We start from the raw sequence: 26,837 nt of genomic DNA on the forward strand, positions 1-26,837 counted from the left end.
TCAAGGAGACTCAAGGACATTGAGAGATCATGCCTCCCAGCATCGGTGCGGGAAACTGTCAGCTCCGAACTGCTCAAAAGTAGAAATGCCAGCTCCGATGATGTCATCACCCTAGTTATCCCCACCCCCCATGCGAAGTCCTGCAGTCCAGTGGGTAGGGCAGAAAAGACCCTGCTAGGCTGTCCACCACCCAAACCCTGCTGCCTCCAATACTCCCAGTCTGTGTGTGTGTGTGTGTGCGCGCACACACACACACACACACACACACACACATACACACACAAGCTGACTAAGAATTCAAATTTAAACTTCATGCTATTCCTCAGAGAGTTGGGGCCCCTTTTTGCGGTCCTGTCCTTGTCTGCTGAGGATCTGATTCGGTATTAACACAGACTCCAACCTTCTCTGGCCAGCTCTCACTCTGAACTGTCCCTTCAACCAATTTTTGAGCTAACAAGGGGTGTTACAATGTCCTAAAGTGTTGGTACCTGGTGAGCTATACCTTAGGCTGAGCTACTGGGAGTTGCCCTTAAGCCGAGAACATAACTCAGGGAGCGAGAAGACGCTCAGGTGCATTCCGTACTGCCTTTTGAGAGAGGGATCAAATGGGGGCTGGGCTGTGCAGATGCTGGGGCGGGGGAAAGAGGTGGAACACTCTAATGCTGGTGCACACAGGAGGTGTCTCACTTGGATGGGATCACAGGGCGAGGGATTCAAAACCAGCCCCCAGAGCGCCAGGTCGCCAGAGGAAATTGCCCATAGCCTTCTGGCTACAGCCAGGTCTTGGGAACCCCACATCGAATCGCTCCAGAAAAGGCGCTGGGGAGTGGGAGGTGGGGAGTCCGCCGCTGGGATCCCGCGCCTGTGGCTGTCGCTGCCCGTGTATTTCTTCGAAGTCTTACCTCGAAGGGCCGGGTCCACCCGCGCGCCCTGTGCGCGCCTGGAGAGTTTCCCGCAAGCCCTCGGCGCTGCGCTGGGGAAGACCCACGCGGGGTTCGCCCCCCGCCCGTGGCTCAGGAAAACCCTGGGAGCCGCCCGGACTTGAAGCGTTTTCCGGAAACCCCCTCTCCAGGCGAGTTGCGGGAAAGCAGCCGCTCCTCTGCCGCGCGACCGACACGCCTCCCCAGAGGAGGGTCGGAGACCCTAGCGTAGAGAGAGCGGGCCAGGCTAGGAAAGCCCGAAGCTCGAGGGACAGCCTGGGAAACCCCGCCCCCCAGTCTTGAGCCCCAGCAGGAGTCCTCATTTGGGGGGCACGCTCAGCCCTTGGCCAGCAGAAATCATTACGCGCAGCGGAGTAAGGACGCCTCCTACCTCAGTCCCTAGGGTCTGGCGAGGTTCCGCCCCGCGCCCCCCACCAGGCCCGCCCCCCGCCCCCCTCTACGTCTGGGCCGGGCCGCCGCTGCCCCTTTAAGAAGCCCAGGTAGGCAGGCCAGGCTGCGGGAGCCGCTCCTATGGCAACCCGCGAGCTGCGGCGGCTTCATGAATATTCCGGGGCGCGGGAGCCCGAGCGCTGCCGGAGGGCGCTCCGGGAGAGGCGGCCGCTGATGTAAGCCCGGCGGGCCGCTGGGCTCCGCTTGGCTGCGGCGGGAGTCCCGAGGACCCGCCCGCCGGGCTCAGCTAGAGGAGGCGAGGCGAGCTCGCGGGTGGCCCGCCGCAGAGCCCGGGCGGTCACACACACGGACAGCCCCAGCCGCCCGCCGGACGCACTCCCGGGAACCGCGCGGGCAGTGCGCTCTCGCTCCGGTGCGGTTCCCGGAGCCCGGCGGCCGCAGCGCCGCTGCTGCCCGCGCCCATTGTTCCCCGCGGGGGCGGGGCGCCTGGAGCCGGGCCGCGCGCCGCGCCCCTGATCGCAGGAGGGAGGGAAGAGAGGGAGGGCGAGTGGGGTCCCCGCGCCCAAGCCGGGCCGGAGAGGAGGCGCATCGCGGCGAACCCGGGGACCCGTGGCCGGACTAGGAGCCTCCCCCAAGGCGCGCAGCCGGCGCGATTATGGGCTCCTGAGGCGGTCCCGGGTCGGCAGCAAAGGACGCGTCCCCACTGGCCGGCGCACCTGGAGCGGGTCACCTGTGCCGCACCCGCACCGCTGCCCCCGGCCCAGCCCCTGGCACCATGGACAAGCTGCCGCCGTCCATGCGCAAGCGGCTCTACAGCCTCCCGCAGCAGGTGGGGGCCAAGGCGTGGATCATGGACGAGGAAGAGGATGGAGAGGAGGAGGGGACCGGGGGCCGCCAGGACCCGAGCCGCAGGAGCATCCGTCTGCGCCCACTGCCCTCGCCCTCACCCTCGGCGGCCGCCGGCTGCGCGGAGTCCCGGGGTGCGGCCCTCGGGGCTACAGACAGCGAGGGGCCGGTCCGCAGCAGCACCGGCAAGTCTAGCACCAATGGTGACTGCAGGCGCTTCCGCGGGAGCCTGGCCTCGCTGGGCAGCCGGGGTGGCGGCAGCGGTGGAGCAGGGAGCAGCAGCAGTCATGGGCACCTGCATGACTCCGCGGAGGAGCGGCGGCTCATTGCCGCCGAGGGCGACGCGTCCCCCGGCGAGGACAGGACGCCCCCGGGCCTGGCGGCCGAGCCCGAGCGCCCTGGCGCCGCGGCACAGCCCGCAGCCTCGCCGCCGCCCCAGCAGCAGCCGCCGCAGCCGTCCTCCACCTCCTGTGAGCAGCCCTCGGCGGACACCGCTATCAAAGTGGAGGGAGGCGCGGCTGCCAGCGACCAGATCCTCCCCGAGGCCGAGGTGCGCCTGGGCCAGACCGGCTTCATGCAGCGTCAGTTTGGTGCCATGCTGCAACCTGGGGTCAACAAATTCTCCCTGAGGATGTTTGGCAGTCAGAAAGCGGTGGAGCGCGAGCAGGAGAGGGTTAAGTCAGCCGGGTTTTGGATTATCCACCCCTATAGTGACTTCAGGTAAGAGACCAGGTGGGGATGCTGTGGAAGCCTTGTACAGTTGCAAGCTTGCTTTCTTCCCAGTCCTGCCTCCCAGTCTGAGTTAACTTTCCTTCCTTGTGCTGGAAGCTCCCAGACAAGTGGGGCACCTGGAGAGTCCCAGACACCCCCGGACCTCCTGCAGCACACTAGGAACTTCCTCAGTTTTCAGATTCCTGCCATCTCTTTCCCAGGGTCTGGGCTGCATTGGAGACCTGATCAAAGGTGTGCTGAGAGCCTGGCCTGGCCCTGCCTGAAGCCGAGTTGAGCTCTCCTTATCCAAGCCATGCACCTCCCCCTGGGAGGCTGCAGAGTCAAGGTGGCCATCCTAGAGGCAGCTCCTGGTCATTCAGCTTGCAGAGAAGGGTCAAGGAGGGAGATAGACTAGCAGCTAGGCCAGCTCCTTGGGTTTGCTGGGCCTGCGAAGCTGCAGCCAGATTCCTGGAGGCCTGAGGTCACTGGCTCCTCGGGCCCAGGATGAAAGCTCCCTGAGCAGCTTTACTCAGCCCCTTATGCTGAGTGGTGGACCAGTGGCAGGTCCCCTGATACAGGTAGCTTTTACTCTGGCAAGGCAGAATGACCTTGCTCACATCTGCCAGTGAAGATGTCTGGTGTCCTAACTGACCTGCAGTTGTGTATTGATCCCCAACTAGTACAGTCTTGTTCCCATCCCCAGACCAGTCAGGAAGAGGGATTCTGCCCCCTCTTGCATCTCCTGAATCTAATACCAGTGATCGGTGGATACCAATCAGCGGATACCTCCACCCCCACCTTCCCTTAGATGGTCAAGATATGGAAGTGAAAACACCCCTTCCCCAATCAGGCCTGTGGACTGAGTTGTGTATAAGAGAGATTGTGGGTTGCTTCTGGGTTTGCATCAGGAATGCCTTTAAGGAGGTTCTGAGTCCCCACTCTCTCACCTCCTGAGGCTTTGCTAACATACCAGATTAAGATGAAGATCTAGCTGAGGTTTTCTTCCTCTCCCTCCCTGTGTCCTGCCCCATTTGTCTCCCTTGTCTGCCTACCTGCTGGCCTCCCTATAAAGGAATGTTTTGCCAACCAGAGCCTCTTTACAAACTCCAGGGAAGCTGGATTTGTAATGAGAGCAAAGCTATTTTCCATCCAATGAGAGAGATTTCTTTGGCTGGGAATGACCAGTCAGACAACACTTTGGTGGCTTAAAATAGGTGGTGAATAGAGAGGCACCCTCTTTTGGTTCTGTTCCCCTTTTTCTTTTGAGAAAATTGATTGTTCTTTCAAACTCTAATATTCATGCTTCCTATTCTCAGACAGCAAGGAGGCAGTGGACTTTCTGGACAGAGCTGTAGCTCTCAAACTATGTGAACAAATGTGGACCCTCCTTAGGATCTTTAGTGAACTCCTGTGACTAGGACTGAGGAACCAGGGAGAAGTGGATAGAAGCCATGCCTCCTTTGCTCCTGCTGTCCCTGGGTATCCCAGGCTTCCCTTCCCTCAGTGATGGTGACAGTCAGGTCCAGAATCAATCACTTGGGATCACTGATGCAGTCCTTATCAAATACTCCCATCTTTGTGATGGGAAAACTTCAATTCACAATTCTTATATTCAAGCCCATTTTCAACCCCAGCTATGTCTTACATCCAGTGACAAGCACTGATGGAGAACCTTCTGGCTGCAAAGCCTTGCCCTCTGCACCCATCTTCCCTTAGCCGGTCAAGACCTGAGAGTAAAACACCCCCTCCCCAACCACACACACAGCCAAAGCCTTACTAGTCTTAGCTGTGACATTTGTAACATGCTGGTTTGCAGTCCCCTACCTATAGAGAGAGTCTCCACTAATACAGGTTTTAGGGACATCATATCTGGGACATTGGAAAGGGTGGACACAGAAAGACTGATAGACAACAGAGCACAGGTATAGCTGTTTTTGGTTTGTTTGTTTGGTTGGTTGTTTTTTGTTTGTTTTGGTTTGGTTTAGTTTTTCCAGACAGGATTACTTTGTGTAACCCTGGCTGTCTTGGAACTCTCTCTGTAGACCAGGCTGGCCTCTAACTCGAGGAGGTCCATCTGCCTCTGCCTCCCAAGTGCTCCAATTAAAGGTGTGTACCACCACCACCTGGTCCAACTGAGTTTTAATGTGGTTTTTTTTTTTTTTTTTACACCAAGCAACAGAGACTAGTAGCTAGAAGTGCATATCTATGTCCAGCCTTGCTTGCAACTGTCTGATGCTGGGTCTGTAGGATGGAAAACAATCCAAGACAGAGTGTGTAAGTCTCTGGAGGGCCTCTTAGGCCCAAACAGCTAGTCTTAGTTTCAGAAGTCAAGGAGACTAGAGATTAGCTGAATTTGCTAAGCTTAGAAAACATATCAGTCCATCCAAACCGCCACTCCCCCAGAGAACCCAACCAAGCCTTGAACCATGAAGTTTCAGGTGCTGGCCTTGGGCCTTTATCTGGAGACAGACATTACCGCCCACCAGAGCTTCTACAGCACTCCCCAGACCCACCGAGGGTTCATTCATCATTTTGACTGGCAGGAAGCATTGATCCAGCGGAATTGGTTTAATAAAGAATCAGTAGCAAACTATGATAGATTGAGTTTGCGGTTTGAAGTTCAGGGATGGCTATGATGGACTGTTTCTGACATCAATCCCAGGAGAGAAGGGCTGGAAAGTCATGGACTTGCTTTGAGGCCCATCATAACCTGGGCCATGACTGAGAGACTGGGCTATTCCTGAGTACCCTGCTTCTTGCCCGTGCTGTTTTCATTACATGGCATCTCCCAGGCTCCGGACTTCCCTTCCTCTCCAACATCCCATTGGCCTTCTGAAGCTCATACTTACAGCATGTGGCAGCCCTCAGGATACCCCCACCCACAGGTTTATTGCCTAAGGTTTCAGAACCAGCCCTTCCTCCCATGGGAGCTCTATCCTCAAAGCCTGGGTTCGGTACCCAAGAACACATAATATATTAGCTAGATGCCCTGGTTTCCCAAGAAGATGGAACGGGGGAAAGAGAGCAGGAATCCAGAGAAGCTGATTGGCCAAAATTTCATGCCAGACTCAGGGAGTTGACCTGAGTGTGTATATCAGAAATGTGAGTCTGAGACTGGGTCTTGGGGCTGTGTGGGCAGACCAGGGAAGCTCTTTTCTGGATATTAGTTCTGGGCCTACTATTGTGCCCCAAACAGCAGTGAGCAGGCAAAAGCTGAGTTCTCCACACCTCCTTGCCCTCTCCTGGGCTGATCCTTTTAAATCCAGGAGGAAAAAAGAGATGGAAGGATCTAAAAGCATCCTTTTATTGGGGCTGAAGCAGTTGGGCTTTGAAACTCTGGATTCTGAGATGATGGTAGGTCCTTCGTGTTGCTACACCAGGTCAAAGTCATTGTTCAACTACATATCCCTTTCCCAACCTGTTCACTATTAGTCCCTAATTGAGTTATAAACCTAACCTTCTGTGGGTCTCAGTTTTTCTGCCTAGAAAATGGGATTCCTCTTGTTTGTTTCTATGTTAGACACAAACTGTGCAAATATAGGCACTCAGATGAGGCGAGAGTCTACAGTGAGTGATCGAATACCTTCCCTGCTTTCACCCTTTCCTCCCCTTGGTTCTGGGCTCTGGCCAGGGGTTCTGAAACAGTCTGCTGCCAGAGATTTCACTGAGAGCCTGCCAGAAAGTACCAAGTCAGTACCTAGAGAAATGCACGTAGATGTAGGCATATGCAATTTGGCACACAATTCCCTGTGTCTGGGGGTTCCCTAAACTGAGAATCATGTGGGGGCTGATGGCTGTGGGTTCCACTGCAGGCCATGGTAAGAGAGTCTAGGGCCTGGTGGGGGTGGAGAACTAGCCTTCCTTGGAGTCTTGTATAGTGTATAGTGTAGGGTATCCCTCTGTGATCTGGACTTGGGCGTCCCATTGCCCCAGAGTGCAGAAGCAGCTGGGATCAGAGTTGGAAGCCTGGGATAGCAAAGGAGATCTGTTTGGCAACCCATTGCTTGACTCACTCCCGTGCACTTTCTCTTGCAGCCTTGGGAAGGACTGTTCAGGGAGGAGGCTGCCTGGTTTTAGGGCTGGGAGTTTGAAGACCCTTTCTTAGGAGAGCCTTTCTTGGGCCAGCTGTTCCTGCTGGCACAGTGGGAAGCTGGGTGAAAAGCACAGCAGGCACAGGCAGCAGGGAGGGGAGGGAGCCTTGGTGTGGAGGGGAATTCCAAGGTGAGCTGCCTGGGTGGTGCTATTGGCTGGCACAGTGGGCAGCGGACTCTCCAGCTGTGCAGTGTGCCCCACCTCACAAGGCTGGAGCTAGTGGAACTGGGGATGTGCTATCTTCACAAGTATAGGAGGAGCCTGGAAACCCACTGGGCCAGAGGGCTAAGCCCTTTGACTATCTTATCTGGCTCTCCCTGTAGCTTGCTTCTAGCTCCCACATCTGGTAACTGTATCTGGGGTCTGGGGGCTGCCTTCTCCTGTTTGGCTTTGTCTCTATCCCTTTAGTTTTATGAGACAAGGATTTCATACTAGTAGGTAGCAGACTTGACACAGGGAAACCCAACAGTGCTCTTCTGTCTGTTCATCTCCTCCCCAGGTTGTAAGGCCTCAGGTTCCTACATCTTCCTTCTGCTTATTCAAACCATCCACCAATCCTCATGGCTACCTGGTGGCATTGGGTGGAACTCCGGTTGTTTTAATGCAGCTCTTTATTGGAATGTTATCCACCTCACTCTGGGACCTTATTAAAATGCAGCTTCTTGTGTGTAATGATATAATTCTGGTGCCCTGGGACCAGGAGTGGAGTCCTGGGCTTACAGCCCATATGCTTAGGACATGCTTGCAGAGCCCTGAGCCTGTTCCTTCTGCCTTTGGCAATGGAGTCCTTGGCCTCCAGCCCTAGTCTCAGCTCAGTGGGTGGGGGGCAGGATGTTGTACAGGAGATGGACCAGACCCCAGACTTGTGGCCCAGGGTGTCAGATTCAGAGCCTCGGCCCCTGCTTCTTGCACTGTCATTCAAGGTTTGGTTTGGGTTTGCTGGCTCTGCATGCTGGCTTCTAGGGAGGCGGAAGAGCAGGAGGAAACCAGGTAACCAGAGAACTCCTGTTACCACTTTCCCAGCTTCTCTCCTGTCCTAGTGGTCAGCAGCTGAGGCCTGGGAGAGGGTACACAGGGATATCGTACTGCAATGAGATTTCCAAACAGAATAGGTAGGCATTGTCAGTGAGAGTCCAGAGGTGACAGGTAGCTGTGACAGTAGCCAGCTGGGAGGGGACAGTGGCATCCTGAATAGCAGCTGCCTTAGTACCTTGAGCATGGAATCTGTCCCAATCCTATGTTCCCCTTTCCTGCCCCTGGTCATGGACAGCAAGCAGCATCTTCTGTGGCATAGGCTTGCCTATCAACTTTTCTCCCTCTCCTAGCCTCCATTCAGATAACAGGGAGGACAAGTGTCATTGAGGGCCAAGTGGCCCTTGTCTCTGCCACAACACTGACACCAAGGGGGAAATCATGTAGAGCAGAAGGTCCTGGCCCAGTCCCCTGGGTGTTTGTCATATACTGAGGGCAGCCATGGTTCCAGCTTGGCTTGGGAGCACTTACAAAGCTGTACTGTCAGTTGCTAATTAATAGAAAGGCTACAGAGGCCAGCCAGGCAGTCCTGCTTAGGCCCAGGGGATGGTGAAGAATCCACGTTTCCCAGCCAGAGAGGCCACTGGAGGGCAGGGGCATTGTCTTGGCTTTGGAAAGGATGCTCTCTGCCAGCCAGGCTTCCTTGTTGAGAAAACGGTGCCAGGGACCTGGAAATCTGTGGTCCCAAGGGCCTGGAAACCACTCAGAGATACTTTCTACCGTCACCACCACCCAAAGCTGGGGCAGGAGACAGCAGTGAGAGGGAGTGAGTTCTCTGGCACCATGAATGCTCAAGATAACAGAGAAGAGTACATGGATACTGCTGAGCAGCATCCCATGGACCAAATGCAGCATTGAGATGAGCTGTTTGGCTAGCATAGTGCATTGTGACAGATCTGAGGCAATAAGTAGCAAGTTGGGACATGACAATATAGGGGGCTGAGGATGTGGTTCACTCAGAAAAGTGCTTGTGATGTAAGTATTGAGGACATGAGTTTGGATCCCTAGCACCCACATTAATAAGATTTTAAAAGCCATGCATCATATTGTGTGCCCTTAATTCCAGTGGAGGAAGAAACAGGAGGGTTTCTGGGGCTTGCTAGCCAGGCAACCTAAACAAATTAGTGAGTCCAAATTCAGTGAGAGACCCCAAATAAGGTGGAGAACAATTGAGTAAATTGACTAATGATTGGCTTCCACACACCTATAGATACACACTCACACACACACTCTCTCCCTCCCCCCCACACACTCACATACACACTCACACACTCTCTCCCTTCCCCCTACACATATTCTCACACACGCACATACACTCCCTCCCCCCACACACACTCACACAATCTCCCTCCCCCTACACACACTCACACACACTCCCTCCCCACACACACTCACACACACACTCACACACTCTCCCTCCCCTGCACACACTCACACACACTCCCTCCCCACACACACTCACACACACACACTCTCCCTCCCCCACACACACTCACACACACACACTCACACACTCTCTCCCTTCCCCCTACACATATTCTCACACACGCACATACACTCCCTCCCCCACACACACACTCACACACTCACACACACTCTCTCCCTCCCCCTACACACACACACACACACACTGTCTATCTCTCTCACTCTCTCCCTCCTCTACAGACACACACACACACACACACACACACACACACACACACAAATGGAAGGTATGGCTGGGGACTTCTCTTGAAAATACTGAGAACAGTTCTGGCCTCAACATCCCCACCTCACAGCCAGGAGCATGGGGAAGCCAGTGGTTCACCCTCTGGTTGGGCCTTTGTTGTCCACCTTGTCCCAAGTCCCCAGACCCTAACTGTTCCTAAGATATCTGTCTCACATCCAGCTTCGTCATTCACCATCTAGCTACCCAAACCCTTATTGCTTCACTCAAATCGGGAGACTCAAGTCAGGTGGTCTATAGACTAATAACCACCATCGTGGAGCAGCTGCCATATGCTGGGTTGTGTTGGGAGCTGAGTACATTTTACCTCATTTACTCTTCAGATTGCCCCCCCCAGATGGTTTAATCATGCTCATTTTATAGACAAGGCTGGTACAGGGGTCAGGGGACAATTTATTCCCAATCACATCATTAGGAAGAACCAAACCTGGCATCTGAACCTCATCTGTGGGACTCTGAATGTATGCCCTCTCTTCCTCCCTCCCTCCCTTCCTCTCCTTTTCTTTCCCCTTTCCTTTTCTCCCTTGCTTTAAAAATTTAAATATGCAAGTGTTTTTTAGGGAATATCCTCCTGAGAATCAAAACATTAGGGAGTGGCTCAGAAAATGGGGTGTTCAGCAGGTGCAGGAAACCCATTAGGTCTCAGAGCCCCAGATGAAAGACTTGAACAAACCCTTGTCTGGAGCATTCCTTGTGTAGATGGAGGCAGAGGGCAGAGAAGGCCACAAAGGAAGTTGGCATAAAAGACAAAACCAGAACCTACTTGGTTATGGGATATCTCTCTGCAAAGGCCTTAAAACCCTGGTCTACCTCTGGCTTTCAGAATGGGGCTTCCAATGAAGTCTCCCTGAATGGTCCCCACCCCAACCTCATCCTCCATGAGCCGCACTGTGGGTACGGCTCAGCGGTGACCTGCATGCCCGGGATCTCCTTCTTACAGTGCAGAGAGATTGGAAAGAGAAAAAAAAATGTTTTAAGCTCATCTCAAGAATGGAATATTCCTTTATCTGACAGCTCAGAGCATGGGGACTTAGCCATATTCTAGCCCCACTTCAGGACTGTCACTTTTGGAGTCCAGATGCCTACCCACCTGATCCTCTCCTGGCAAGTCTTGACTGCTGGGTAGACCGTAGGGATTTGGTAGTACATTCCTGTTCCAGGAGGATGGCTCAGGTTCCAAGAGAAGAGGAACAAATAGCCAGAGGTGTCCATGCTTGGCCCACCAGAGAAATAAATAGTACTTCGTCTATGTATTGAGTCCTTTAGAAAAAACGAGGATATGGAGTAGGTGTGCAGATCAGGACTCAGCCAAGGCCTATGTCTGGAACCTGGGCTCAATCCATGATCAGGAGCAGAGCTCAGTCTCTGATGAAGGTCAGAGTTCAGTCTTAGAATGTGGTCTGGACTCTGGAGTGTGACCAGCAGGCTTAGTTTGTGATTAGGCTCAGGGCTCAGCATATGAACAGGATAAAAAGTCAGGGGCTCATAAAGGCTTGGCTCAGGCCCTGGAGCAAAAGCCTCTGAACCAATTTCAGTGTCCTCCTGGAGGACCCAGAGCTTGGAGCAGGATTGAGAACACTCACCACCTTGTGCTCTCCTTGCCTTCTGAAGCTCCCGTGCCTCTTAGCATCTGAGCCAGCTGCCTCTGGTCCTCTCTGGGAGGCAAAGCACAAATTATAAATAAGCAGCAGTGCCACCACCACTGGGACTGCCAAGCCTCACACATGACCACTCCCTGCCCTGCTCTGCACCCTCATTGTTGGGCCTGGTGTCTGGTGTTCCCAGCCAGGCAGCAAGGCCTGAGGTGCCTGCAGAGTGATGCCCAGAGATGGACATGCAGTGAGTATGGGCTCCATACGGGACTCCCTCTGCCCAGGGCACCTACAACTCTAGAGAACATGAAGTGGGGTTTCCAGGTCTGATCCTGGCAGCTGTGGGGGCCTGATAATTGTACTGGTGATTTTGTGTCTGTCTGAGCATTTACCCATGTGGGTGGAGGTGTTATGCCTGCATGAACGAGGCTTTCAGAAATTAATACATAATGGGGTTGGCTAATGCGTTGTTTTCTTGGCTTGAGGAAGAACAAGATAAGGGGATCGTGCCCTCCAGGAGTCTGCATGTTCCAGGACTGTTTTCATATATTGTGGGAAAGGGGAGTCACTCATCTCACAGGGGAAGATAATGGCTCCTTACAAGGTTCCTGGGTCTGGTTTGGGGGAACACAAATGACAGGCCATTGTGGACTGATGGCCAGTGAAGGAAGCCAGCCTGAACAGGATCTGAAAGAGAGAGGATAGTTCTGCATGCTTTCTAGGAAGAAGGTGGTGGGGTGCTTGAGTCACCTGCTTGGGGTGGGTGTTGTCTGTCATAGAGGGCAAGGTTATCAGACCCTGGCTCTTTGCATCTGCATTGCTTGAGTGCTGCTTTCTCAACTCCCAGGCCTCTGGCTCTGTTGCCTGTCTGCTTCTGCTGTTGTTGTTGGGCATGCACACTGAGCCTGCAGCAGCCTTGGAGGGTACTTCCTTGCCCCTCCCCTCAAGGCCCAGGAGGCAGACACTGCTGTCATAATGTTACTGAGTGTATGGCCTGGAGCCCAGAAGTAATTACCCTGCAGTCCCCTTGAAGACTGCAGCAGCCCCTGTCAATGATTAACACAAGTCCCCGGCCACTGAATGCCCAGCCAGCCGTAGGTTTCTCCTTTCTGCAGTTCTTCAGAAGATGTGACACACCTGTTTCTTCCCTGGGACACAGCAAAGACTGCAAGCACCCAGGTCTCATCAATCCCTGTAACACATTTTACAATTGTGGTCTAACTGAGAAGTTTTTAGCAGATGAGCTGAGGTTAGCTCACTGAAGCCCTTTGCTTACACCCAAAGTTGACCTAAGTGTGAGCCCTCCCAGCACCAGGAGTTTGTCCTCCCATCCTTATCCTGCCTTATCATGAACCCCAGCAAGCTCCTTTCCTCTCTCAGCATCCAGGGTCAGGACTCGGGATAAGCCTGAGAAGAGAGCAGAGCTAATTGCACAAATAGGTATTGAGCCTGCAATCCTGACCCCATTAGTGCAAATTGAGCCAGCAGGGCCCTGCTGACCAGTGGAGCTGATGAGAAAGAACCTAACTCTACTGAGCCAAGCCAGGCTGGATCCTGCAATTTTTATGGCCTCTGGTCCTGAAGTATTTGGGAGCCTCTTGGGCTTCTTTCTGCTGAGGACTTGCAGGGACAGGACAGGGTGTGAGCTCTCCTCTAGCTCCCATCCTGTGGAGTTTTAAGAAGACTTTCTTTGCTATGTTCCTTGGGCAGCCTACCCAGGGACCAACTCAGAGCAAAGGCTTAATAAAAATGATCTGAAATGTATCCTTCTTGCCTAAGGTCCTGACTGTTTTCCTATCTTCTGAGGGCAACTCCTGAGGAGAGTTGTCAACTCCTAGAAGCTCAGAGCTGGTCTTCCAAAGGCTCTCAGTATGAGGACTCATGGAGACTGCAGGTCATACTAGGTAGCTGTGGATGGAGGAACCCATAGGCCAATAGGTCTATCAGCTATGAATTGACCACCATTCCAGTCTCAGAGGCTCTTGAAAGGCAACTTCTAGGACAGGGCCAAGGAAGAGTATGAGACTCAAAGGCTAGTCTAGGCATGTGGGTTTAGCTAAAGCCTTTCTTCTAACCTCCTGTTTTCTCCATTTGAACATGATAAGGACTAGGGTTGTATTTTACCAAGGTCCTGAAGCCTGGGTGGTGGCCATTGCAGCATCCCTGGGGCATGTGATCACACTGACTGGACTTCCCAGAATGAGGCTAGGCAGGCTCAGTTCTAGGAAACATTCAGTCTTCATTCACTTTCTACTGCTGTGATAAAATACATGGCCAAAAGTGACAGAGAAGAAGGGTTCATTTGGCTTACAGGTCCAGATCACACAGCCCATCACGAAGGGAAGGCAGAGCAGGAATCTGGAAGCAGGGACTGATGTAGAGGGCATGGAGGAGTGCTGCTTACTGGGTTTGCTCCTCATGGCTTGCTCAGCCTGGTTTCATTTGGTTTTGTTTAGTTAACGCAACCCAGAACCATCTTTCCAGGGGTGGTACCACTGGGCCCTCCCACGTCAGCCATCAATCATTAATTAAGAAGACGCCCCCATAGACTTGCCTATGGCAGTCTGATGCAGGCATGTTCTCAGATGAAGTTCTCTCTTCCCAGATGACCATGGCTTGTGTAAAGTTGACAAAAAACATGGCAGCCGGTGCACACCTCTACTGCTTAACATGCCACTTAATACTCTGGGAACCTGTGCGGTGGGCTTCCCTAAAGGCCCTCTGGCCTTAAGTACCTGCTGTGATAGTTTCAGATTGCCCCAGTCTGGGATTAGCTCCCAGGGCCCTAGTCAAATTCTGACTTCTCTGCCCCATGCCCAGCCCTGTCTCTCTTCTCTAGTGAACTGTTCCCAACATTTTCATACATAGGTTGTTATGAATCAGAATCATGAAAGTCAGGCGTCAGGCTGGGAGGGCCTTCAAGGATCTCAGCCCTCCCTTAGCCTCCTTGCTGAGACAGGGAAGGACTAGAGACCCATCTGGTCCCTCAGAGCCCATATACTTCAGCGGGATCCCTATTGTTCAACTTACCCATCTCAGTAAAATCAGGGTGTACAGCAAAAGTTTGCTTCCTCATTGGATTCTCCCTACCATAGTCACTGTGGTCCAAACCTATCGGAGGTTAGTACAACTTGAGCCCATTTTTTTCCTTCACCCTGGTAGGCCTTTTTACAAGGGCAGATGAGCCCTGCTACCTAATTTCCCTTGGGGGCGGGGTGGTTTTCATGTGCTACTCTACAACAATACTCTATTATTGTCCCACTCTCCTGAACAGTAGAGCAGATGGTTCCTGGGGGAGTGGGAGCCTTCTTTGATTCTTGTAAGTGGATCTAAGTTTGTTAAATGTTGGTCCTTTCCCCCATATCCTTCAGACCATCTTCTCTTGCTGGGTGTTGAAGAATTGGCCCAAGGGAACTCAGCGTTCTGACAACTTGGACTATTGTACAGCAAGCAGATGTCCTTTGCAGTGCAGTTGTGCGCGCACGTGTGTGTGTGTGTGTGTGTGTGTGTGTGTGTGTGTGTGTGTGTGTGTGCTCACACATTCTAATTTGTATCTGTGTATAGACAAAGCATTCTGAGAACTCAACCCCTGAGGAAAGCAAGGGGTTATCACCTCAAAGTGTCCCCGCAGCCAGGCTAGGAGGATATGTCATTGAGAGGTGCAGTAACAGTCTGCCCCCAGGGAAATCTGCAATCCTCATGGCTCCTGAAGCTCCCAGAAGAACCCTGGCTTTCAGGTCTGCTTTTCAGGAGGTCCCCATCTTCCCTCCATCCAGGCATCAGCCTGAGGCCTCTGAGCCACACTTCTTTCCTTTTCTTCCGCAGGTTCAGGCCCTGCCAGCCTCTTTGGCCTCTGTGGTGTCTTCGGTGTACCCGGCCTTGTCTTCTCTGTGTACTTGAGGGAAATTTGAGGAGGGCTATGAGAGAAAGGAACTACTTAAACAGAAACATAAAGAGAATTAAGGCCCTTGGGCTCCTGTCTTCCCTGTCTTCTTCTATATTGCACAGTACTGATCCTTGGACACACTAGGCACACACCCCCATCCCCCACAGCTCCTCTTTGAGGCTGTAGTAACTAGCAGACTACACTGTCCCATTTTCCCCTTGAGCCTCAGCTGAATTCCCTTCTGGCAGCCCACAGCCTCTGGGATGCAGAGCTGAATAAACCCCATCTTCCCTGCACCCCCAGCTTAGGCAACATTTGCCACTGAGTTGGTCTCCAGGTCATCAACTCCCTTGTGGAATAAGTCTGCCCATCTCTCAGACTAAGTGCTGCTTGAGGTGAAACCAGGAGACTTCACAGGGTCCCCACATTTCTCTGGATAGGTCCTACATTTCATTGGCACAGAATGATAATACACATCATATCGTGTGTTAGAAATAGTATCCTAGGAGCTGAGGATACAGCTCAGTTGATAGAGGACTTGCATGGCATACTCAAAACCCTGGGATCAAACCCTCTCACTACATAAATCTGGCACGGTGGCACACACCTCTAATCCCAGCACTCGGCAGAGGTGGAGGCTGGAGGATCAGAAGTTCAGAGTCATTCCAACCTGGGCTACAAGAGATCCCAGGAATTAATACTATCTTAGCTAATTTTGCCAATAGCACTGATGTAGGTACTAATGACCTTATTTTAAACATGAGAAAACAGGTTCAGACAGTTCATATGACTTGCCAAAGGCCACACAACCTGTCCGTAAAACGGCAGAGTTTCTAGCCACCATCCTGCTGCAGCCTGGCTACTCTGAGTGTGCCCCTTGGCCCAGCAGCCTCAGCAGTGCACGGAGTTTGTCAGCAATACAGATGGCAGGTCCTATCCTCACCTACAAAAGTCCAGCCCTTGAGCAGGTGTCTATATCCCACAGCTAAAAGATCATCGTGTGGAAGGGGTAGTTCAGTCATAGCTCAGTTTGTCATGTTCCCATTGAACTCTGACAGCATCCTTCACTCTATCATGAGGGGCTGGGACCTTAGCCTAGACTAGCCAGGGGCCTTAGAAGAGAGAAGGACTAAAGGGTCATTGAGGGACCTACTATTGTTCCTCAAGTGAGTGATGATTGAGGAAACATAAGAAAATCATGCTCACAGACCAAGCCCAGCTGGCAACTCTTGGTTTTGAATCTGTGTCTGCAGCAGCCTAGAGGGCTGGGAGCAGCTACCTGGGAGCCCTGTGATTCTGAGTCAGAGATATTGAGGTGGGTTAAAAATAGAGCCCTGGTGGCCAGGCGGGGGTTGGAGGAAAAGAGCAGTTTCTCCACTGTTGTGGGGAGACCCTGGGGCCTGAGGGGGGCTGGGCAGGAAGGTGGTGGCAGAGGGAGTATGTTTACTCCCCTCTAGAAACCTGAGCAGAGAGGGTGATGGGAGATGAATAGGTCAGCTGAGCTTGGGGTGAGGTTGACATGCAAGCCCAGGGCAGAAGCCAGCAGGGTCTACTCTCCAGCAGGCAGCCAAACAGATGAGTAGGATGTGAGGCAAAGGGAGGGGCAGCTTTGTCCAGGAGCACAATAAACAGGAGCCTGGACAGAGGGGGTGAGGGTAGCAGGGGGATCTGCCACAGTGGCCTGTGGCCTGCAGGCTGGACTCACAGCTTTGGCTGAAGTCTTAGAGAGCTTAAAATAAAAATCTGAACCTGGTGAAGTAGCTTGATTGGTAGAGTGCTTGCCAAGCATGCATGAAGCTCCATGTTCAACCTGGCCCAGTACATCATAGAACCAGACAAGGCAGCATGTGCCTTAAATCCCATCACTCAGGAGCTGGAGGCAGGAAATTCAAGGTTGCCTTCTGCTATATGTGCAGATGGAGTCTAGCCTGGGATACCTGAAACCAATGGGAAAGGATGCCTGGCAGGGGGGAGGTGCTGAGGATGTGGGCAAGAGAGGGGCCCTCTTCAAGGCTCCTGGAGAGGGAACAGGTTGGCCTCCAGAGGCCGGTGGGAGAGCCACAGGCTCCCTGGTGCTTAGAAAAGTAGAGAATGAGCAAAGGAGCCTGGTGACAGAAAGGGAAGGGACATGCTGGCGGCTTATCTCGTCTCTGTCCAGTTGAAGGTGCAGTATCTGCTGGGTGGGGGGGGGGGAGGTGAGGTGACTTCAGTTTCTGGAAGAAGGGGCATGGGTGTGGGTGAGGCATCTGCTTCAGTCTCCTGGAAGGGCCTGGCAGGGCTGAAGGCCCAGCCGAGAGTGGGGGCAGGAGGCACTCAGGAGCCTGAATGTTTAGTCAAATTGGGGCTGGGGCACTTCTTCCTGAACCCCATGCAGACATGGAAAGAAGATGCCCACCCAGGCCAGGCTGTTCCAGAAAGGTCAGCGTGAGAGGTGAGAATGTGCTTCGAGAAGTGGGAGAGCTGGACAGTCCTGTCTGGGACAGGCAGCTCTTTGGGGGAGAATCTGAAGAGTCAGCAGACAGTAGCTCCTGGGACCCTGAGGCTAACCAGGCACAGCTGCAGAAAGCAGGAGGAAGGGAGGGCTGAGAGGCTGTGCACTGGAAGTGCAGAGCTGGGGCAACTGGAGGTGCCCACTGGCCTAGAGTGTGTGGCCACAGCGGACGCTAAGAGGCGTTGCTGTCACTGGGGCTTCCAGCTCCCAAGAGCCTGGATTTGTCTGAATCCATGGTATAGAGGGGAAGTCATCCAGGGTGGTTGGTGGCATGGCAGGACAGAATGCAGTGGAAGGTTGCAAACCAGGTGCTGGGATTGCCACGATCCCCATGGGTGGCAGATGAGTGCTGGAGGATGGCCAAGAGATGACAGGATGCCCAAAGGATCTGATAAAAATTTCTACCAGAGGCAGGTAGCAACAGCAGGAGACAGGAAGGAGGATGCTGACTCACCCCGACCTTGAGATGTGAGGGGCTCTGGGGAGAATGATGGTCTAGGTTTATTAAGGAGGGGATGTGGATGGATCAAAAAGTGGAGAAGCCAAGGAGAAAGGAATCATGGAAGAGGGGGGCAGAGTTTGGGAGCAATAAAATATCACTAGCCTAACTTCTATTTCTATGAAGTGGTTAAGGCCAGGACTCTGGAGTCAAGCTGTTTGCCCTTGAATTCTTGATCCACTATTGAAGTTCTCAACTTGCGGGGCCTCAGTCTCCTTGTCTGTAAAAAGGACATAACCAGTGTCTGTGTCTTGGTGTCTTTATAAGGACAAAAGAAGATAACCAACATACAGATTAGTACCTGGCAGGAAGAAGGTGCCTAACAGCTGCTGACTGCTGCCCCACATCTTACTGTCTATTACCACGGGGCAGATAGTGCACGACTGGAGGAATCTGGCTCAGCTCTCATCACTTCTCCAAGACGTGAAGACTCCTGGGTTCTGTGATTTGTTGAAGAGCTGGCAAGGAGAATAGGTGGAGAAGTTGAAGATGAAGGGGGAGAATCTACTAACACAGAAGCCCACGCCCGGTGCAGGAAACACAGGCCAACCTTGTGAAGATGAAGACATTGAGACTTGGACAAGGGAATGCACTTTAAAAGCTGATGGCTTCAGAGGAGCAAGGCTGTGGATGAGAAGGGGCCTGAGAGGGGAGGACCATGGGTCCTGTTGGCTACTGTGAAGGAGCTGAGGGGGGAAAGAGGGAAGGGGTGACTGGGCTGTCAGATGAAGGATTCCCATAGGTTCCCATAGGGTTCAAGCCAATGCTTGCCTCTTATGACTTGGAAAGATAACTGGGGGGGGGGGTCATGTCTATTGGAGGCAGACAGATTGTGGGTGGAGGCCAGGGGAGGGGCAAGAGCAGGGGTGCAAAGATTCAGATCTGGGGCTGAAAGGGCACTTAGAGACAGCATCATAGGAGAAGCCAGAGAAGATCTGGTAACTTCTGAGGGGCTTGTGAGGACAGGTGGGGTAAGGAAGGTCTGTAGAGAGCTTCTAGGAGATTGTGAGCCAGCCCTCGGTGCAGTTACAGAAATGCAGGTTGTACCTTTCAGCTTGGAGGACGATGCTGAGTTCAGCTGTGTACTCACTGGGTATAGAGACAGCTGGCCCTCCAGGTGGGCACATTCTGCAGGCAGGTGCGAAGGCAGGTCTGGTGCTAGGAGGAGGGTGGGGGCCTGAAGCAGGAACCATCTGCACACAGGAGCACGAAGAGATAGGGTGCTGTTTAACAGGGCAGAGGACCAGGACTACACTCAGCATCCAGAGACCCAGGGCTGACACAAAGACTTTCCCTTCAGAAGCCGCTGACTATTAAGAGCTGAAGCCAGGTCTCAAGGTGGCCGAGACTCGGGGTTAGAGGTTAAAGAGGCCAAAGGAGGTAGCTTCTCAGATGAACATGGAATTATGGGAAAGATTTGAATGGCAAGATGGTGGCATTTTCTTTCTTCTGGCCAATAGGATTGCCAGGGGATAATCATTTGTGCCCCCAAAATGTATACAAGTGGGTATTGCTGCAGGTGGATGTAAATATGAGGGCAAACTTAGAACACAGACAAGTGTTTACAAAAATGCACTTTTGTGTGTATGCATGCTGGCAGATGTGCAGTCTGTGGTGCACACACATGTCTGTCTGCCTTTATGTGTGCTCACAGACAAGCATGAGCTTGTGAGGAAATCAGGAGGCTAGAGGAAGCCATTCTCTTCAGCCTGCATGGAAGGAGAGGGTTCTTTATCTAGTCCAGAGCCTCTGAATTCAAAGCCAGGAGTTGTCATCTTCTTTGTCCTCATCTCCATGGAGGGTAGCCCCTCCCTTCAGGTCACCCCATAAGTAATTGAGACACCAGGGTAAAGGACTGTTGGCCTATCTTCTGTTACTCAGTCCTTGTACACATAGGTCCTGGCCCCTCAGTGTTGGCTTCTGGACCTCCACTCCTAGCCATCTGACTGATCCAAAGAGGAGGCAAAGCTCGAGGCCGGGGAGACACACCTGTACTGACCAGAGCCCGGTTGTTGCTTTCTGGTCAGGACCCATCAGCGCTGGAGGGGGAAGACATGAGCACTGCAGAGACCCAGGCCTTTAATTCTGGCATGTACCAATTCTAGGGTTTTTCTGGCAGCCTATTTCTTCCTTGTCACAGCCTGGTGCCTACTACTATGTCTTTGTGTGGTTCTGGGGACAGTTGGGTGCTGTGAGAACACTGGGCACCTATGTTGTAGCTTTAGAAATGCTACTATTCTCTGGACTTTAGTTGTCCCTTTTGAAGAATAGGTGCAACTGTTCCTGGCTGATTGTCAGCTAATGACCAAGTGCTTTTAACCCTGGAGAGATCTCTTATCCAGGCCAGACATTAGGAAGCCCTGATATCAGGAAATCAGTCATCTCAGATTTTCTCAACAACTTTTTCCTCCCATGTCTGGGGCAGGGGATGCACCTACCTTGGTAGGACCATCTCTGCTGTGACACAGTACCAGGAAGGTTCATCTATCCCCTGCACCCCACAGAGCTGCCAGACTCGGCAGTTAATTTATTGACCTATCTGAATCTTGCCTCTGCTGCGCATTAGCGGTATGGCTCTTTGAGCCTCAGTGTTATCATCTGTAAAACACGGACAATGGTATCTGTAGTACTAGTGTGAGGGTTAAATGGTCCAATTCATGAAAAGCTCTAAGTTAAGTACTCAATCCTTGTGCAGCGTTTGGGAGCTCTTTACAAATAAAGGTTTTTGTCTCTAAGGAGCCACCAATAAAAAGTCCTAGTCATAGAAAGGACTCACTTGAGATAGTCTGGCTGCCCGGACTGGGGGTGTAGAGAGGGTGGCTAAGGCTGAAGATGCCAGTAGGGAGGCTATTGCCAAGCTCCTCTGGCTGGACCTGGAGAGTGGGGCTGGCAGGCGTGACGGACACTGTCCATGGTGCTGAACACAATTTTGGGCTCAGTTCAGAGATTTGTGCAACCATCTGGCAAAGAGTATAGAGACACTGTCTCCGAGGCCAAGGGCAGTTCCCGAGCCTGAATCTTCTCATCTTCTCCAGCAGCACTTTCCCAGTTTCTCCACCATGATCATAAAGAGCCACCTCTTCAGATATCTGGCTGCAAGGGGTGGCTTCTTAGACTCCAAGGCTACTCCTCCAAGGGAATGAGTTCTCCGAGGTCAAGGCATCTGGATTCTGAGGCAAACAGATGCCATGATATGATTAGTCAGGTGCTGTGGTCCCTGTCATTTGTCACTGGATCTCCTGTTCATTACAGGTTCCCTTCTGGCCCTATTCTCAGTAGGAGTTTTGCTCCAACTAGTCTCTGGAGGATGCATTTTCCACCTCTCATGTCCTTCCTGCCAGTCGATTGACTGAATTCATTTATTTACTCATTTAATAATAGAGGGCATGGGTCAGGGCATTTTACTGGCTTGTTTTGCTGATGAGGTATGTGAGCTGATAAGAAGATGAACAAATGAGAAAAACAGAGGCAGGAGAGTCCAAGTGACTAGAGTAGGAACAGAAGCAAAGTTGGCTGGCCCTAGAACTCTACCCCTTCTAACAGGCTGATTTGCCCCTCTTGGAGCTTCTGGGATCCTCCAGGGTGGGAGAAAGAAGTGCCAATGTTCTGACCCCAGTCCAGATCATCCAGAAATATCTAGAGCACCTGGAAACTCAAGATTGAAACAATTAGTCAGAATGTAAGGAAATGGGTGGTTTCGCCTCAAGCAATTTGGTTTTATGAAGACCACTAAATGCAAACATTCTCCTGTTAATTACTGTCTTGGATTTTGTCTGTAATTGAGGGAACCAGAGCTGGGAAGGGGTGGTGTAGAAATGCACTGGAGTGACAGGCCTGCTGGTGTCAGCATTCCCAGCCGCTTTGCACCCAATCTGTTAATTTTAGAAACTCCTCTAGCCTGGGTATATTATTAGATTTATGTACGAAGGGCCACATGGCCCTAAGTGGCTCCTCTATGCCACAGTATTTTTGTTTGTTTGTTTTCTCCAGAAATTAAATGAAAAGGAATGATGGCCGTGTGTGTGTGTGTGTGTGTGTGTGTGTGTGTGTGTGTGTTTGCATGCTGTGTGTTTGCATGCTGTATGTGTGAATGGGGATACCTGGATGTGGCTCCTAATGAGTATATGCAGCTGTCTTTGAGTGACTAGTATGTGACTTGGCAGAGTGTATCCAGATCAAGAACGCCCTGCAGAAACTGAAGTTGGACCCGCCACTCACTGTGGATGTGTTGTGTAAATGTACATAAGTGTAAGAAGGCTGGGTATCACTCCTATATCAATGTGCAAACTGGGCAGAGAGATGGTAAGGCTTCTTCTGATTAAGGGGGATGCAAGAGAGCCAATAGGAGAGAAGTTAGGTCACAATTCTAACTACACAGTGAGGAAATGGAGGCCTAGAATGAGGAGCCTTGGACCTTCTTAGTATCACATAGGATAGCAGTGACAGAATCAAGCAGGAGCTCAAGCTTCTGCCTCCCAGGCACCTGCTGGGTGAGTGGACATCCCCTGGTCTCTGGTCATGCTCTGTGGCATGACTGTCTGACAGCCTCTCTCTTAGCCACACTAAACCTCAGGGAACCTCAGGTTGGCCTGAGCCTGGGGAAGATGATGTGAGCTTCTTTTGTCACTAAAGCAATCTCTTTAGTCCCCAGAGGTCATTGTTTGGCTTGTGTTTCAGCTTGAATCTGGGTGGGATAGGAGGGATGGGGTTGGTGTGACACCTGGGGATGGTGTTACAGAAGACTGGGGGAGGGGTCAGCGAAGAGCCTGTCTGTGCCATGCCCTGTGTTTGCACTCCACACCTTGCCCTGATGCTCACATGCCTGTCTCCCCAAGTGCCTCAGAATCCCCCAGGCTTTGCCCCTTGTGTTCTCCACAAACCTTCCTTTCTACTCTAGCTTGTTCTCTCCTGGTGATTGGCCCCTTTGTCTCTCTGGGCAGATTTTACTGGGACCTAACGATGCTGCTGCTGATGGTGGGAAATCTGATCATCATTCCTGTGGGCATCACCTTCTTCAAGGATGAGAACACCACACCCTGGATTGTCTTCAACGTGGTGTCAGACACATTCTTCCTCATCGACTTGGTCCTCAACTTCCGCACAGGGATAGTGGTGGAGGACAACACAGAAATCATCCTTGACCCACAACGGATTAAGATGAAGTACTTGAAAAGCTGGTTTGTGGTGGATTTCATCTCCTCCATCCCCGTGGACTACATCTTCCTGATTGTGGAGACTCGCATTGACTCAGAGGTCTACAAGACTGCCAGGGCTCTGCGTATTGTTCGCTTCACCAAGATCCTCAGCCTCCTGCGCCTCTTACGCCTTTCCCGCCTCATTCGATATATTCACCAGTGGGAAGAGGTGAGTAGTTGGATAGACTCTCTCTGAGGGAGGGCTCGGTCCCTCCCTGCCAAGAAAGCAGAGCCAGTGAGTACTGTCAGAGAATCAGAGATGGGTTGTGTGACTATAGCTGACATGCCTGTTCCAAGAGGGCAAACGATTGCAGTTCCGTGACTTCTTAGCCTGCCTTAGTTTCTATATGAATACTTTGCAGATTACATCTCATTTACATCCATGACAATCACAAAGGACACTACACAGATACCTGTAGACACTCATATCCATGCTATGTAGGAATGGGACTGGGTTGCTAATGCTGCAGAATTATTATATTAAACACAGAAATATGGATTTGTGGGGTACAAATTTTGTTGGCAATTGTCTTAGATTGAGTTCTTTTAGAATGTTCTCCAAGATGGGGATTTTCATGAAAGTGATGTTATGGGAGACATCTTTAGGAAAATGTGGTAAGACAAATGGGCAAGAGGGCCAAGAAAAGTACAGAGATAGTGAGGTGAGACATCAAGCAAAGACTTGTGGGGAGCTCTGGGCAGTGTACACCACACCCTGAATTTGTCCTATCTAGGGAAGGGAGTTGGAATGTTTACATTCCCTTGCATAAGAGTCAGTGTTCCAGGGCATTCCTAGATCTTAGGACACAGCCAAAACAGTTTCCAGCTTCCACCCGGGTGCTGGCTATAAAAGCTAAAAGCCTCTGGGACACAGGAGTCCTGTGCATAAAACTGTAAGGAAATTCAAGAGTCTGAGGGCTGTGGTTACAGAAACTAAATTTAGAAAAACCTCAGATGAGTTAGGTGAGCCTACACCATTGTGGAGATCGCCAACTCACTCCCAGCTAGAGATGCTGGCCCATAGGAGGAGAAGAGAAGGGCTAAGGCCATGGGAGAAGAGACACCAGTGACTTTGCCAGGTGTTGGGGACTGAGTTTGCTACCGTCCTACTTTGCTTTCTGTTGCTGTGATAAACACCATGACTGAAAGTAACTTAGGGAGGAAAGGGTTTATGTTATCTTATAGCTCACAGTTCCATCATGAAGGAAGTCAGGGCAGGAGCTCAAAGCAGGAACCTGGAGGCAGAAATGGAATTAGAGGTCACAGGAGAACACTACTTCCTGGCTTACTTCTCAGGACCTGCTCAGCTTGCTTTCTTATACACCCCAGGACCACCTGCCCAGACATTGCCCTCAGTGGGCTGGGCCTTCCCACATCACTCTTCAATCAAAATGCCCCCCCTACAGGCTCACCTACAGGCCACATGGATGGGGACATTTTCTCAACTGAGATTCCTCCACTCAGATAACTACAGCTTGTGTCAAGTTGATAATCGCTAACCAGTATACCCATTTTGTTAGTGATAGAAAACAGGCTTGCCCGGGAGCTTTCTCAGGTTTGGGGGAGATATGCTGCATGTGACACTCACCTTGGCATGTGGATTAGGCTGTGGTAAGCAAGCTCATTGCCAAGGCGTCTCTCCCTGGGGGCCTCCCAGTCTTCAGAGCCCTTGCTTGACTGGGCTGAAAGCCTATGATCGGGTTCCACGTTCCAGCCCTTCAGCCCTGCGGCACCACGGCTGATGGTTGGGGCACGGCAGATTCAGGTCAGAGGCATCATGAACACACGTGCTGTGGGAGAAGTACCTACACCAGCTGGGCAAAGCAGACCGCAGCAGAATCCTCTTGGGTTTGGAAAATTTGCATTATTCCTGCTGACAAAGAGAGACAATGACTGCGCCAAGGTCACAAAGTGGCCTGCTGGCAGAAACGAGGCTGGATCAGGTTGGCTCTCTTGGCTCCTAACAGTGTGGTTGTCCCTGCCTGGTGTTAACAATACTTGAGGACTCTGGAGCTAGAATGACACTTAAGAGACCTGAGTTCAAATCCAAGCCACACAGTGCTTGGCTCTGCGACCTTGGTGCTACCTCAAATCTCTCAGCCTCATTCTTTCTTCCTTTAAAATGAGTATAAGTAATATCTTTTTTTAAAAAGTTTTTTCACAAAGCCTGTCATAGATAACTAAATAAATGGCCCTTTCCGCCAGTCTCAGTTATAGCTAGCAAGGCAAATGGCAGGGTTTGTTACCGTTTTCCAGGTGAAGAAACTAAAGATTGGAAGGCCCACCTGCCCAAGGGTAGGCTTTATGGCCCAGACTCCCTGTCTCCTGGTCCATGACTGCTGATCTAGTAACATCCTGTCTGTTAGTAGGGTGCAGCCATGATGGGTACCTGGGTTCCATTTGGTCTGAAAGGGTCTTGCTAAGCGTCTGTCTACCTGTGTGCTTTGTACTGGGCAGGCACTGGGGACTCCGCTGAAATAGGGAATACCAGAAAAGGAATGGATCGTGGGAGATAGAGGCTGTGGTGTATGATGGGCTGTATCTGAAGTTCCCAAGGGACAGCTAGTTGCAGAGAGTTGTAGGTCTGAGCTGAAAGCTGAGGAGATAGGGGACAGCGCCTCTGGGGCTGGCGAGCTAACCCACCCTCAACATCTGTGAGAGGAAGGAGGGTGGCATATTTGCCAGCATGACCAGGCAAGCTTCTCTCCTTGTGGTAAAACAGGACCCCAGTTAGCCCTTCAGACCCAGAGCAAACCCTTCGCCTGCCCTAGGTCCACAGCTAGACTCAGGAGTAGCAGCACTTTCCTTTCTTTGGCATTGGTTTTGGGTCACTAGGTCCCATAACCCCTAGGGCCAACCTTCCTCCTTGTTGAGTGGGAGTTGACAGCGTTGACCGTGGCTGGGCTAGCTGTACCCGAGGCAGAGAAAAGCCCCTCCTTTCCTGTCCCTGCACCCTAGGCTTTAGGAACTCGGGCTCAGGGCTGTGGTCCACATTGCCCCTCTGGCCTAGCTATCCTCTGAGTTATCCAGATCCCATTAGGGAGGCTACAGTCCTAGACCTTCCCTGGGGCATATAGAGGTCCCAGGAAGCCCGAGGCCCTGAACTGAACACCACTACTCACACGGTGTGGGCAGAAAGGGAGATCCCAGGTGGCCAGATGGACGGCTCCCCACCCCTACACTCATGCCCTTATCTCCCCTACCAGCTCGGGAGGAAATTGCTTTGAGCTTGTTTCTGCCTGTACTCAGCCCAGCCAAAGGCTCCCCTGGGATTAGATTGGGGTTTCCCAGCTGGCCCAAGAAACCCCACCTCTGGGTACTATGTGGCCCGCTCTACCGCCAGGCTTCTCCCAGCCTCAGCTTGCCTGGCAGTGGTATTAGGAAGATCCTTCCAACCTCACAGCTACATAAAAGCTATGGGGTAGAACAGATGGGG

General features: G+C 52.1%; 1 protein-coding gene across 1 annotated transcript in view; it reads left to right on the top strand.

Annotated features, from left to right (window-relative positions):
- The first annotated feature begins 1,274 nt into the window (after window positions 1-1,274).
- Hcn4 (hyperpolarization activated cyclic nucleotide gated potassium channel 4) overlaps window positions 1,275-26,837 on the top strand; it is a 38,933-nt gene continuing 13,370 nt past the window's right edge. Inside the window, exons 1-2 of the mRNA XM_051197611.1 lie at window positions 1,275-2,897; window positions 23,147-23,570. Coding sequence (XP_051053568.1) covers window positions 2,107-2,897; window positions 23,147-23,570 — 1,215 coding nt within the window. The 5' untranslated portion in view covers window positions 1,275-2,106. The remainder of the gene's footprint in view (window positions 2,898-23,146; window positions 23,571-26,837) is intronic.

This window comes from Phodopus roborovskii, unplaced genomic scaffold, assembly GCF_943737965.1.
Source record: "Phodopus roborovskii unplaced genomic scaffold, PHOROB, whole genome shotgun sequence".
Classification (NCBI taxonomy): Eukaryota; Metazoa; Chordata; class Mammalia; order Rodentia; family Cricetidae; genus Phodopus; species Phodopus roborovskii.